At 49.0% G+C, this 14,261-nt stretch overlaps 2 protein-coding genes across 2 annotated transcripts in view; one reads left to right on the top strand and one right to left on the bottom strand.

The window, feature by feature from the left end:
- LOC128277512 (synaptic vesicle glycoprotein 2C) overlaps positions 1–2,575 on the bottom strand; it is a 5,269-nt gene extending 2,694 nt beyond the window's left edge. The window contains exons 1-3 of the mRNA XM_053015983.1: positions 2,527–2,575; positions 1,073–1,517; positions 632–989 (exon numbers count right to left, since the gene is read on the bottom strand). Of these exons, the coding sequence (XP_052871943.1) occupies positions 632–989; positions 1,073–1,517; positions 2,527–2,575 (852 nt within the window). The remainder of the gene's footprint in view (positions 1–631; positions 990–1,072; positions 1,518–2,526) is intronic.
- Positions 2,576–10,703: 8,128 nt separating this feature from the next.
- On the top strand, positions 10,704–13,701 carry LOC128268954 (uncharacterized). The gene is made up of 5 exons (XM_053006274.1): positions 10,704–10,768; positions 10,949–11,102; positions 11,175–11,450; positions 11,544–12,267; positions 12,415–13,701. The coding sequence occupies exons 1-5, from the start codon at positions 10,766–10,768 to the stop codon at positions 13,061–13,063; spliced, it is 1,806 nt and encodes a 601-aa protein (XP_052862234.1). The 5' UTR covers positions 10,704–10,765; the 3' UTR covers positions 13,064–13,701.
- The last annotated feature ends 560 nt before the right edge of the window (positions 13,702–14,261 follow it).

Genomic DNA, 14,261 nt, shown 5'->3' on the forward strand with positions numbered 1-14,261 from the left:
TAAGAAACCCGTAGGATGCATTTGCTGGCTGCACCGGGCAGTATGAGATTATTTCTGGTTGCGTATTCAGGTGTTGTGCTAGCTGGCTGTGTATCTGGGCTATTTGGAAAGTAGCGAGCTGGGCCGGCTCTAAGCGGGCTAAGCGGGCTAAAAACAATGGAACCAATTAGTTCAATCACTTCCTCCCTAGCCTGGTTTTAGTCAGATGGCCGTTGCGGTGAACGTAGGCCGGCAGCCGGGGGGGGGGGGGGGGGGGGGGGGGGTTCTTAAAGGAGAGCTATTGTTAATTTGGCAAAATCCCTTCGGATTGGCGCCACACGCTTTCTCACTTCCCACTCGCAATGCAATTACGGGCGCATGATTATCGCCATTTTGTACGGTACCGTTTGCCGACTATACGAGGGGGGCCGGCTAGGAAACTATTAGTCGCTCCTCTGCTTTCCACCGCCTGCCTGGGCACCCTGAACTGAACACCGGCCGTTTCCCAGCGGGTTCTCTAAGGTGGTAGCGCACCGCAGCGCAACGCAACCACAGGCTTCTGTGCCAGCGTGGCCCTGCTCTCTATGGACAATGCAAGGTGGAGTAGTGGCAGCAGCAGCAGCAGCAGCAGCAGCGGTAGTAGTACACTCACGTGTTCCGGTTCGCGCCGATTGTAGCGATAGATTCGCACCAAAATTTGCCGCACTTTCTCCCGGTGGCCGTTGATTAGCAGAAACTTTCCACTCTCGGGTAGGAACAGCAGACCGGCGATGATGAGGATGAGATCGAGCGAGCAGAGCAGCAGGTAGACGCGCCACATCGCGTACCGCAGCCCGAACAGCCGCAGCTCGAAACGGCCCTCCAGCGGTATGATCGCCCAGGCGAGCGTCGGCAGGAAGATGAGCCCGATCGCCATGAACATGGCCGCCCACGATATCACGCGGGCCCGGCTGGCCTCACCGTGGAACTCGGCCAGGTACGCGTACGAGGTGGCCGCATTGCCCGAAACACTGTTTTGGGCGGGTGAAAAAGAATTAATGCCAGGACCTGCCTGCCGGACTCTAGTGCCGCCGTCGCTGCGCTGGCCACTTACAAAATGCCAACGAGGAAGCGCGTCGCAATCAGCACCCACACCGCCGGCGAGAAGGTGGACAGCACCGAGAAAAAGAGTGCCCCACAGGACGCCAGCAGCAGCACCTTGCGCCGGCCCCAGGTGTCCGAGAGGAAGCCCCAGACAAGCGAGCTGGCGACCACGCCAAGGAAGGCGGCCCCATTCAGGAGGCCCTTGTCGGTGTAGGTGAGCTGCAGGTCGCACTCGGCCGCCGAGATGATGAATCCCACGTTGACCGTCTCGTTGACCACGCTCATCAGGCAGAAGCCGGTCACAAACAGCAGGAGCGTGTGGAATCGGCCACGGCCCGCGATCTCCAGCGCCTCGCTGTAGGTGTGCGCCTGTGGTTGCACCGGAACCGGTTCGGAGGAACCTACACCAACCACCACCACCTTCGGCAGGTCTCGCTCGGCGCCTCCATTCCCGCCTGTCAGTACACGATAAGAACACGGCTGCATTAGGCTGCATTACAGTAGCGCGCAGTACTTGGTCATGCCGCAGGTCATGCCCGTTGGATTGATGGATGGACCGACCGATGGGGCACTGGCACTGACGTTTGCGGCACATTGACTCCAAGCGGGCGATAAGCGGCCTCTCGTAACCGGCTACCGCCCCGATGTTAGCCACAGCTAAGGTTGACCATCGAAAGCACCGCACGACAACGGGGGCAGAATCTCGCTGTCTTACTTAGTAACCTCAAACGGTCCGGCCGTTCTAATATTAGTATTCACACCCTGACGCCTCCGGATCCGCGTTCCGATCCGCTTAGCGGCCCCGTTATCAAGAACGCACCCCGTGCGTTCGATCCATCCATGGTAATGCTGTGTTCTTGTTGAGAAAGTGTGTTTTTGGCCCAGTCGGTCCGTCTGGTTGCGGACGAAGGATCCCAATAGTGAAGCCCTCAAATAACGCTCTCCAACACTCCAGCGCGTTCCAGCATTAGTGTCGTTGACAGGTGGGCAAGAAAGATACGCAGGGGCTTAGTCGCAGGGTGCTCCAGGACTCTGCCAGAAGTAGTAGCATTCTTGATTGCTGCCTGGACAGTAGCAGCATGCTCAAGACGATGCGTGAAAGTGGCGATGAAAGCCCCACCCGGCAGCAACTGGGACCCACGTGTTTTAAAGTGGAACCCTTTTACCCCGGCCAGCACTTGTTGCACTCCACCTTATCCACGTGGTTACTTGGTTAGATTAGCCTGGAGAGGTTACAAATGTTGCGGGGAGCGTTCACCACTTTTTGATGTGAGATCTGCACTTAAACACCTAATTCTACTCCCACTTGGGTGGCTTTACCACCCAAACTCACGGTAACGTTGGTCCCTCCACCCTTCCCCCGCCATTTCTCTGACACACACACACACACTTTTTATGTTATTCTATATTATGCCATTTTGTCTCTACGTTGTTCTTACACTACTGCCTCTAATATCACCTAACATCCAACGGCCGTACCACTCTCGACGTTCTGTTGATCCGGACCGCCCATTGCTCCCGTACACTTCACTGTGCAAAACGATGCACTCCTCACGGTACACTTCTAGTGTGTCGTGCACGTTCAAGAGTGTGTGTCGAGAAGCCTTCTAGCAACCAGCCGCTTCGCCGTCCCGTGATGAACTGTTGCCTGGAGCTCTCGAGAGGTAGCCGTATAAAGGATGATGGTTTCTCCAAAACAAATGTTCTCAGTAGAATCGCTTCGCACGCAGAACTAGAGCACTAGATAAGACTAGTCACCGAAGGGCCGACGTCGGTTGACTGGACCGTGATTACACGCACCCACCCACCGGACCCTGATCCCTGATCAAGATGACGGGCAGCACGATCGGGCTTCCTTTGTCTAGTGGTACCGGATGCCTTGCTTAGAGACCTAGACTTAGCACATTTGCACCCGGCTCCAAGTGGTGCTCCGATACTAATGTGTGTTTCGTATTGCTCTTGGTTTGCATAGTTTCACTCTGGCGCACCTAGCACCGCCAGGAGTCGCTCTTCGAGAGGTACTAGCATAGTACTTGGGAAATTGCGGCCGAGGGTGCCGGTTTTATTTTTACTCCGGCACACAACAAAACAGCTAAAAAAGCATAGACGCACGGTGAGTAGCACGCACGAAAAGAACGAAAGTTCGCGAAACAGTTGGCTAGCACATGTCACAAATCTGGCCGCTCTAGCATACGGGTATAGAATGACTTAACAGTGAAGCAGTGCACTTGATAAATGTTCCGTCTGGTTTTCTGTTTAGCCCTTGATCTTCCTGATTCCCCAGTTTAGGCCCCAAAGGGTTGGATCGGTTTTTGGACATTGCATTAGAACCTTTCCGTGGGATCGAACGCCGTTTGGATCATTTCTCAAAAGGTGCCAGAGGGTCTATGTAGATCGTTTTAAGAAACGGTCCATTTGATGGCAGGATACGCACTGACATGTTTTGCAGTGCAACCAAGTATTCGGGTCATGCGGCTGTAGGCAAATAGTTGCCTAATTTTGGGACTAATGTGGCACTTCGGTGCAGTAGCAACGGGCGGTTTGACAGCAGGTTGAAGGGGAGATAAAGAGAGAGAGAGAGAGAGAGAGACAGATAGCGGGGATGTTTATGGTAGATCGGAGATTTGTGTATCTTTACTCGTATTTTGTTACCGCCAGGGGGTATGTTTGTCAGGAGTGTTTTTGTCTCTTAAGTTTACACTGCGCGGCTACACGAGCCGGTTGCTATCCAGCCGGTTGCTTCCTCCGGTCGTGTATGGTTGTGTCCACTCCGTTTGGCCTCGCGGTCAAGCTGGAGCTGGATTAGCAACCAGCATCTGTGACCAGACAACGTTAGAGCGCTGGCCCTGGTGACGTCCTGCTCGTTTGGATAGATTTACAAAGCAAGACGCTGATAACACCAGATAGTAAAACCGCTAATGAGCTGGCGCCCTGCTGTGGCTGCAATAACATCCAGAGTGAGAACCGCAAACGATGCATCAACCGGGTAGGGCTCCAATTTCGCGATCAAAATGCAATCAGAATGCTCATCTCCAACGATGCGGAACTACTGACGTCAAAGTCTAACGAAAGGCTTGAGTCTACCCGAAAATCGGTCGGGTCTCTCGGACAGCGTTTTCTTAACTGATCGAAAAGCCCCTGGGCCGGAAGCCACCACAGGTTCCCCGTCGACCGGAATATCTGCGGTGAATCACCCCATAAGAACGCTGGAAAACCGGTGGAGCGCTTTATTGTAGTGCCTTCCAGTAGGCTCTCTTACTAGCGTTCCACACTAAACCGGGTAAGCAGCAGACGGGGGGAGAGTGTTAACTGTTAACCGACTCACCGTGCGTGGCGAACAATAACGTATGGCTTTCCGAGAAAGAAAATCCCAATGATCCTATCCTGTTGTAAGGTTCTATTTTTGTACGATAGATAATTATGCCGTTTAACGCTACCATTTAAAAAACCGAATGTAGGCTATATCGCGAAGGCTTCAACCGCACAATGGATGCCGGTTTAAACTTCGGAAGGAAGTTTAAACTTTGTATGAAATGTATTTCTGCCTGGCAAATGGGTATAATTTAGATCAACGTTCGGGGGCTTTTGGGAGATTGTCAAGTATACAAGTTTCACAAGATTTGCCGTTTTCTACCCAAGCTCAACAGTTCTTGCGAATGCATCCAGTAGTAGATCATGAATCAGGTGTACACATTCAGGCCCGAGCCCGATGTTGTGACTTATGAATAGTTCCGCCAATGTCAATGCCGTACCACCGGCACGGTTCGTGCTGAGTTTCCAGGCTGCGGAGCAGGTTTAAACGGTGGTAGCACCAGTGTATGTGATTAGTTCCGTTGCCTACTTCTACGGTCGTTGTAAAGAAGGGGGATTCCGCAGTGGGGCCCGGCGAGACTCTCTCTCTGTATCCAGTTGTCCAGCCAGTTTTCTCAGAGGCACCGGGCCGTTATAACTTTCTTCTGCATTGTGGAGGCCGTGTGCCCCCCATCATCGACGGGAGATGGCTGAGACTAACTGTAGACTGTGTGACTGCGAGGAAACGATCAGGTTTTATCAGGTTACTCCTTCACGCATGTGCACGATCATCGCCCGGGAGAAACCTGAGTGCTCGTGGGGCTCGTGCGTGGAGAAAGCTACCGTAGGACTGCGTGGAGTGCGTCAGCGGGTACGGTCCCACACGGGGGATGTCGGGGCAGGCTGCGTTAATCAGGCAGTGGTCGGTCTCGCTCCCGCTCGCGCATCGCGATCTTCAGCCAAACCTCAGCCCAAGTAGAAACCTCGGCCACAACCGCGCTGCGAGCGTTCTCGCTCGCGTAAATTCTCCCCTATAGGCTCATCCAACAAGCGGAAGATACTTGAGACCGAAGCAGGGTCTGATTTCTTCGCATCGCTGGCTTTATCTCTTTCTTTCTCGACTCGTGGCTTGCAGTGGCTCGCCACCAGCATCCGGTGCGCCAGCATTCCAGGCCACATAGCCACGAATGGTAGTACAAGACAAAGCCAAAGAGAGAGAGAGAGCGTGAGAGAGAGAGAGAGAGAGAAAGAAAGAAAGAAAGAAAGGGAGAGAGAGAGGCAGTGTGAATGACTACGAGTAATGAAGCGAAAGAAAGAGGAAGACAGAAAAAGAGAAGCAAATTTAGCAAAAAAGAGAGAGAAAAAGAAAGAGAGAGAGAGAGAGAGAGAGAAAGTGAAAGAAGGATAGAAAATAAAGAGACAGCGGCGTTGATGGGAGCGAAAATGATGTCTGGTACCCCATGCCATAACTGACTCGGCCCGCCCGCCTGGGTGTGTGGGCTCCGTGGACCATCAGATGGTATCTCCGGGACCGTAGGTCGGACAGTTGGACATTTCCCAGTTGACTCTGCTGGTAGCAGCACGTTAGAGCGATCAACCGAAGTGCGCTCTTCCTGATTGTACAACACACGGTACTCGAGACTGACTCTAGTAGGCAAGTGCCTGTTCCAATGTGCACGCGTGTGTTGGTGTTTTGGTGCGTGTATGTGTTTACGCAAGTCGAACCGCAAGGATCTGGAGTAGCTGCGCAAGTGGTGTTGTTCTAGTTTGATAAGATCGCCCGCCTCAATTGGCACTGCTGGATCTGCGGGAGGCAACGCGATCGCACCCGATCGAGATCAGGTCGGGGCGCACACCACTCACGGTTGGTGGCCTGTTAGAAGTTGAAAGTCCCCAGGATTGCGGTTAATAGTAGCCGTGGCTGAGGAACCTCATCCTCCTCCGGTGTGTAGTTACCTCTGTGGAAGTGTTTCCTCCAGTGGCGCAGCGCTGCGCAAACAAGACATCCCGCTCGGCTTTCGATTGCGGCTACTTCGATCAACCTATTCACTCAACCGCGCTCAAACTGTGTTTCTGTGGAGCGAGCGATTATAGACTGCTTTGCAGAAACTCCAAAGAGGTAGGTTAAATTGCTGCGCTCTAGATAAGTCAGCTTTTCAGCTGCCAAAGCGGCAATTTTCCAAGATATGTAGTTCCTACTCTACGTTCTTTACGACCGGACTCACGCGAGTACTCTGGACTCATGCTGGACATGGACTTGGTACATGTACTTTGCCTCCATACTGGTACACCTGCCACTTGCAGAAGACTTCACCTGGCATTCTTACAGATGCAGATGCCAGGGATGCGTGTATGCTGAATACAATGTTTAATGCCTGTTTGGAAGCTCGTGTGCATCAGGTTGGCGAGCTGTTTCTGGATGCCCAAGACGACAGGGTTTTTTGCCGTTTCATCCTCTGCTCTTCTGGTGGAGATTATTTCTCCGATACCATTTGAATGCGGCCAGTGGGTTGTACCCTACTATTACTGGCCTGCCCCCATTTGGATGATACTATTGGACGTTAGGCCATGTGCGTCGGGAGAATGGTAAACCGGGAGTTGTCCTTTTTTCTTGCTACTTCTCTTCAGCGAAGCAGTTGCGCGAAACGAAGGAATGCGGAGAGAAAGTGTGAATAGTACAAAATGCAGGCGAGAGACAGGGCATCCTGAGAGAGACACACACACAGCCAGAGCGCGCCCGTCGGCCTCCGGGTGGAATCTTGATCGTTCCGATCTAGCGAAAAACCGGAAGGTAAACGTACCGTGCTGTACTTTGGGATTCCTTCTGATTTCTGCTCCCAGATTTGAGAGACCCCGGATCGCTTAGTGGGTTAACGACCTGGTCCGTCGTACGGCCAGTGACAGGTGCCATGTACGAAAAAGTTTTTCTACAATGACACAGAGGTGCTCGGAGCCGTGCGTACTGGGCTGGATGATTTGATTTCGCCTTTCGCACTTGATGAAGCACGATCTGGGCCACTACAATGGTTTGACGCCGGGAGCGTATACAAATCGCCCTCCTTGGTGCCCTCCTTGTGATATGGAGGACACATGTGACATGAGTATACTATCGATTACGTTTACGAGAGCGAAAGAGAAAGAGCGAGCGATAGAGATAGAAAATGCGAAAGACAGAGATGGCGAAACCGGGACAGGTGGCACAGCGGTACGCACAGACACTGGGATGTTGTTTGCTGATGTTGCTGCGGTTGTTAGTGATAACCGATCAGTGACCATAAACCGGTGAAATGGGGTTGGTGAAACTCATTTTTTTCCTCGTTTTCTCGACCTGCTCTCGTTTTATCTTGGTTTATCTTACTCTTTCCAGCTCCCTTTTTCTTTTCTTTTCGGGGGGTGTGATGATCTCCCTTCTCCCTACGTCCTTCAAGACATTTCTGCCTTGGAACCTCTTTCGCTCTCTCTCTCTCTCTCTCTCTCTCTCTCTCTCTCTCTCTCTCTCTCTTTCTCTCTCGCTGTCGCTCTTTCTCTCTCTTTCGTGTTTTCTCTCATTTTTATCTTCCTTCTTTTCGTTCTCGAACTTTTTATTATTGTTCGTGAGTTCGTTTTCGCTTGCCTTCACTTCTTCGTATCAATAACCAACCTATTCATACTTTTTTTTTCTCTTTTCTTCGCTTTTTCCTGGCAACGAATACGCTACAACAGTACTGTTCAGTACAATGTTGTTTAAACTTTTTACTGTTTTTGATTTTGTTTGTTCCATTGGTATTTCCTGTTTTGTTCTGTCTTTAACTTTCGGTCGTATACGACATCAACTGTACTGGCCTTATCTCTTTCCTATATCTTACCTTTTCGCGGCTTTCAATCTCGGCGCTGCGCTGTACTGTCTACGCACACAGTTCTGAGTTGCACAGTTTACAGCGTAATTTAAACGACACTGGGCCCGTATTGCATTCTGACTGGCGACTATGAAGACGCCTCAAATTGGTGATTCCGTGTGCTTGCGTGTTAATGCTGGGTGCCCCAAAACGAGGCCAGCTATGGTAAACTTCTGCCACCTTAGATCCCGGTCTGGTTGGTCCCCAAAATAATTAATTCATATCGCTCGGCCTAATGGGCGGGGCCCACCTACAAAAGCTTCTTTGGTAGCGTCGGTGGTAATTGCGGATCCGGTCAGGGTACGTCGCGCCCTTAACTTTACGAATTTCGGAAAAGGAATAGATGTGGGGGATATTTTTTATTCCGCTTTGCTTCCACACGACGAGGCCTAACGATGCGGGGGTAACCCAGTTTTGCTGGCCGAATGATCATCATGCTGTGTTGCTGCTGCTGCAGCAAACCGAAGAGCTCCGGCAGTGGCTTTCCTTTGTTTCGTCCCTAATTGCATGGTTTCTCTTTGAAAAGAGCTGGACTGCACCGCGACAATATAACCGAGAGTGTGGAAAATATTATCAATAACCGAGATACGTGCGCCAATTGCATCCCACAAGTCGGCCAAGTTATGAGCGATCAAATCGATGGTTACTAACTAATTTTCGAACATTTTAAACGATGGACAGTGGAATGGACCGCACTGGTGCTACCTTACCATAACTAGATAAGAACATTAAGATATTGTGACGATTCAATTCTTGAGAAATTGCCGTTTTCGGTGTGTTTCTACAGTTTTGCTTTGTGTTGGTGACAAACACGCACGGCTAACAAGAAACTGGCCCATTTGTGAAATCAAACAAAACGGTGTTTGCTTTCACCGATTATGGATCCACCGGTGATTGGCGCGGTTTCTTCGTTTTACCGATTAGAGAGACCAATCGAGAGCAGCCCCGTGTAATTTATCTCGGGTTTCTTCCTATCGAGTTCATAGTTGGCAAGCAGAGAGACGAAGTTACGGCGCCTGTAAAATGCGACCGCGAAGCGTTAAGCTCCGCAGGTAGGTCACCTGCTAGTGGTGGATGTGATGAACTACGAGTTTCAACACTGCCCCTGAATTGGGAACTAACGCTTTCGATTTCTTTTGAAGCGTCGCCCATCGTTGAGCGAAATTACTAGTCGAGCAGGGTCTTAAGGGACGAGTTTCCGCTGGTTGTAACGATAGTTGATGCACACGTTGCAGAAAAGACTTAAACCAAGGGTGGTGTAGTGACAGACATGGCAAATGAATTGTTCTAGATGGAAACTACTCGCCCCACCGAATTTCTTTGTATCCGAATTGTTTTGAAGTATTAATTTTTTTTCTTTTTAATCAGTGCAGTAATACTAGTAGTATGTAGATATTTGGTTGTTCTATTAACGACCGTGGCAACAAATGGAACTTATGAGACGAACGTCGAAGGGATAGTGGAATTTTTTATTTTGTTTATAAGAACACATTGAACGTCACATTCGACACACTTATTAAAATTCACCATTCTACTTAACGCATGTTTTCCGCGAACACATGTCACCCTAGTAGTAGCTGTTCGTGTAGTACCCAGTTCCAATGTCTGGGACCGATCGAAGACCCAGTCGATCATGTCTAAACAGCTGTCCGACAAGCGATGCTGTCCACATGCTCCTGTATGCGTTGCTCTACATTATCTTGCATGTTCGAGCAGTGGTCTCAGCCCTGTGGTCTTCGTAACAGATAAGTCGCTTTTGAATGCTCCTGATCTGCTTCGTGGGGTCGTCCGAACTCAACCGGAGTCTCAAGTACAGTAAACCAACCTGCAATGAATCTGATTGTCGTTCACTAACTTAAAAAAACGTGAAAAGAAGTCTAACAGCTTCCTTCGAACGGAAGTTTCAGCATCGTGCTTGCCACGCATTCCTGTTCTGGCCGCGGTTAAACGATGTCTGAGGGAAAACTCGAGGAGTACTTTCTTTATCTCCATAGTGCCCTCATTTTCGCTGCCGTATGGGCGGTTTGTCGAATGTAGTGAACGGTGTGCGGTACTCTGTGCGCGTTTTTCTCTCTCCAATGCTACGCTTCGTACTAGGAATGAAGTTTCGAACACGGTAAGCTCTTTCCAAAGTACCGGGCGGTTCCGAAGGAATTCGAAACCGAATTGAACATCGCAGTGTGTGTTGATAGAATATGGCTTCCCACATCTTAAATGGCTTTCAGCACAATAAACCACTGCAAAATGCGAGCATAAATACGTGAACATCAGCGCGCTTCGAGACGCTCTCCTGCAGATTCATTAATATCAATCAATCGATGTATCATATCCAGATTTTGAGCTGGGATTTTGCTTATATTACTTCGTCCTGATTTTTACTCTCTCCTTGTATATTTCTACACTCAGGCCCTTCGTTGTGTCGTAAATTTTTTTAGATTTTTGGACGCCTAGTACAGCCGCCATTTGTCATGTGGGACTACGCAAAATACTCCAGCCAACGGTGGCATCAACGGATAGTTCTCATTGCTCTGTGTCAAATGGTAAGTAAAACTGTCTCACTGCAATAAAGTATATAGTTATAAAGTTAAAATAATAAAACAAATATGAAGTTAACTAGAGGGTGCTGAATGAGGACACCCTCATTAACACTTGGTTTTACGCATTTAGTCTTCAGTGTTGTTTAATTAAATAATTAGCGAAACATTGCATGTTGTTTTTAGATTCAAATGGCAGTGCCAACCAATGAAATATGGCCTGTTGAGCGGCCAGATGGAATGCCCTCAATAACAGCATTAGAAGTGATGTGCGGTAAAGATCACATGGATGTGCATCTTTCGTTTTCGGCACCATTCGAAGGCATCGTAAGCTCCAAAGGTTCGTACGCAGTGCGCTTGGGGAAAATGCGATAAATTACTAAGACCACTGTTGACATTTTTTCTTGTGCAGGACAACACAGCGATCCGCGGTGTATTTACGTACCTCCTTCCACTGGGAAGACGTTTTTCACATTCAGAATTTCTTACTCACGCTGTGGTACGAAACCGGATTTGAACGGTCAGTTCTACGAAAACACTGTGGTGGTTCAGTATGATAAAGACTTACTCGAAGTATGGGATGAGGCGAAGCGATTGCGCTGCGAATGGTTTAATGATTACGAAAAAACTGCCTCTAAGCCACCGATGGTTATTGCTGATCTGGACGTGATTCAACTCGACTTTCGCGGTAAGCTCTCCCACCTCGCTTCATTCACAACTTCACTATTTTAATGACAACATTTCATGTGTCTTTTGTTTTCAAAATATTGTTTTAATATAGGAGACAATGTGGATTGTTGGATGGAAATACAGCAGGGCAAAGGGCCCTGGGCACCGGCTGTTAGTGGGATCGTACCTCTTGGTTCCACCATGACTCTGGTCGTGGCGATCAATGATTTTCGTGGAGAGTTTGATATGCGTGTCAAGTCATGTGTGGCATCCGATGGTGCCGGTCATGTGATCAAACTATCGGACGAGTATGGGTGCGTGTTGCGTCCGAAAATGATTTCCCGCTTCCTGAAGGCCCGAGCCCCTGACGATAAGGCTTCCGTGATCACTTACGCCTTCTTCCATGCGTTCAAGTTCCCAGATGCGTTAAGTGTTCATATCAAGTGCAAAGTGGAGATCTGCCGGCACGGTTGCCTGGACCATTGTCAGCACAGTGGTACCGTGGGTGCTGGTACCGCGGGTACCCCGGGCAGCTTGAAGCATGATCTACTCGAGCGTAAGGACACGTTGATCAGCCAGAACACGAACAACGTACTGGAAGACTCGGAAGAGGAAATCGATTCCGGTATGAATGGGCAGGAGGTGTACTACGACGATATCATACACACCGAAAAACACTTCAGCCAGTACAAGAAACCACTGCCTAACCAGGGGGACAGAAAGAAGGACAACTACCACCAGTATCACCATCACAATCGCGAGCCGATCGACGGCCTTGAAACGCTATTTTTAAACGACCATTCCACACTGTCAGCAGACATCATGAAGAAACAATCGCTTCCCATTCACCAGGGAGGAACTGGCGGTCCGGGGCCTAGAGAGCCCGGACATCCGGGAGTGCTTGGCATGCCGGGAATGCCGGGAGGACCAAGCATGCAAAGCATGAAGGGAATTCTGGGTCCCGGAGCAGCAACCGGAAAGTATCCGCCACCGCCTCATCCACCACTCCAACAAATACCCCAGAAAGTTGTTCCTGGTCCCGGTACTCCGATGGACGACGATAAGTTCCCGCACGGGCCTCGTCAGATGGACGCCGAAAAGAGAATGGGAATGCCTGCGGTGGCCGGGCCACGAGCACTGAACCTGGATACCAGCGATGTACAGAACGAGAGCTACAACCAAGCAGGTTACCGGATGCGACAACGACGTTCTGTGTATGTGACAGACCGTAAGGGTCGTGCGGCGGATATCGGGGTCAGCGGTATCTATGAAGTTATTTCTGAGGCAGATCTAGCCTTCAAACCCGACAGTAAGCAGGAGGCGGTTACGGTTTTCCAGGGAAAAATTACCGAGGAAGTAGTATACGGCATTTGTATGCCTGTTCCAGGGTTCAGTATTCTTTTCATATTGGTCATTTCGGCAACCATTATTTCGACACTTGTCGCTGGCTCTCTACTGTACAGATATCAGCTACAGAAGGATATCATAGCGAACCGATCGCAAGCTCAGAATGCGCCGATGAACTCCATAGCCACTTGGATGACATTGCGTCTGTTCCGTTCAAGGCACAATGCTGCCGCAGTGAGAGGCGCCAGCGTGCGCCCAATGGATCTTAGTGCCAGTAACCAGTGAGATCAGCTATTGCGCACATAAATTCTCCATAATTAGTCGTAATAATTTAATTCACCCTCTCTTCGACGATCCTACGCATTTCATTCATCTCTAAACATTTCATTGCCCAACTTTGGTTTCCCGATGGTATACTGTTTGTGTTTTTCGTTAACTCAATGTCAAATAATGTCATCAACTTTTATATATTAAGTTCTTCCTTTTCTCGGGTTTATTGCAATATATGTTTATCGATTAATTGACTATTGGAGGAAATGCAAACCAAGATAGAAGCAAAGAAAACATAGGCAATAGGCAATTGGCATTGGATTTGTTATTAGTTAGGGTGGTAGTAAAAATAAATGGGTAGGCCCGGGATCATTGTTCACCTCGGCTGCAATCTATATTATTGCAATGATCGTCATTACTTAGAATCGCGAACATGTATCTTAGATTTGATTTACTTGTTCAACCTATACGTTTCATTATATGTATCTGAGGTACTACTTGCAGGCAGACCAAGCGTACCGAGTTTGTGAAACTAGCAAAGATTAAACTAAACTCCGTTTTAGAGTATATTTATTTAACCTAAACGATTAGAAAGCAAACGGTTACTGGCCCAAGATATAAAGGGTGGTTTGGGTGAACACTGAAGGTTTACCAGTAAGGGCGTGGTGGAAGCGCCACACTCGAAGTTAGCCGAAGACCGTCGTATCGAAACAGTCTACAGGTATTTAGTTGTGGCACGTTATTAGACTGAAGTCCATTTGGTAAAACTATAACACATTTGCTTTAGTCCAGGATCCACTGCAGGGTCTCAAGAACAGTACAGAAGCAGTAATTTAAGTGTAAGTTATCGGGGATGGGAAACGGAGCAATGCGCAAGGTAGTATCGTTTCAGAGTGCGCAAAGGTTGCGTAGAAAATTATTTATTTATTTAAAATTACTCACTCCGCCTGTTGGTACTCTTTTGTGTAATGTGTGTGTGTAATTATTGGCTTCATTCGAGCAACATGTATATTGAAATTAACTTATTGACGAGCGTTGCGAATGTCAACTGGTGGAACAAATAAAAAGCATTGTTATTTATTACATGTTTTTGTGATTTTTGTACTACTATTCATAAACTACTACTACTTGTAACATGCATGTCCTTGATTAAGGCAGAACGTGACCTGCCCGTTTGCACCATCTCTTACAGTGTGGCCCCGCGGCTTTTGCC

Source organism: Anopheles cruzii, chromosome X (genome assembly GCF_943734635.1).
Source record: "Anopheles cruzii chromosome X, idAnoCruzAS_RS32_06, whole genome shotgun sequence".
NCBI lineage: Eukaryota > Metazoa > Arthropoda > Insecta > Diptera > Culicidae > Anopheles > Anopheles cruzii.

Coding starts and splice junctions, on each gene's coding strand:
- LOC128268954 (XM_053006274.1), top strand. Junction 11,451..11,543: donor GATTCAACTCGACTTTCGCG/GTAAGCTCTCCC, acceptor GTTTTAATATAG/GAGACAATGTGGATTGTTGG. Junction 12,268..12,414: donor GACATCATGAAGAAACAATC/GCTTCCCATTCA, acceptor AACCGGAAAGTA/TCCGCCACCGCCTCATCCAC.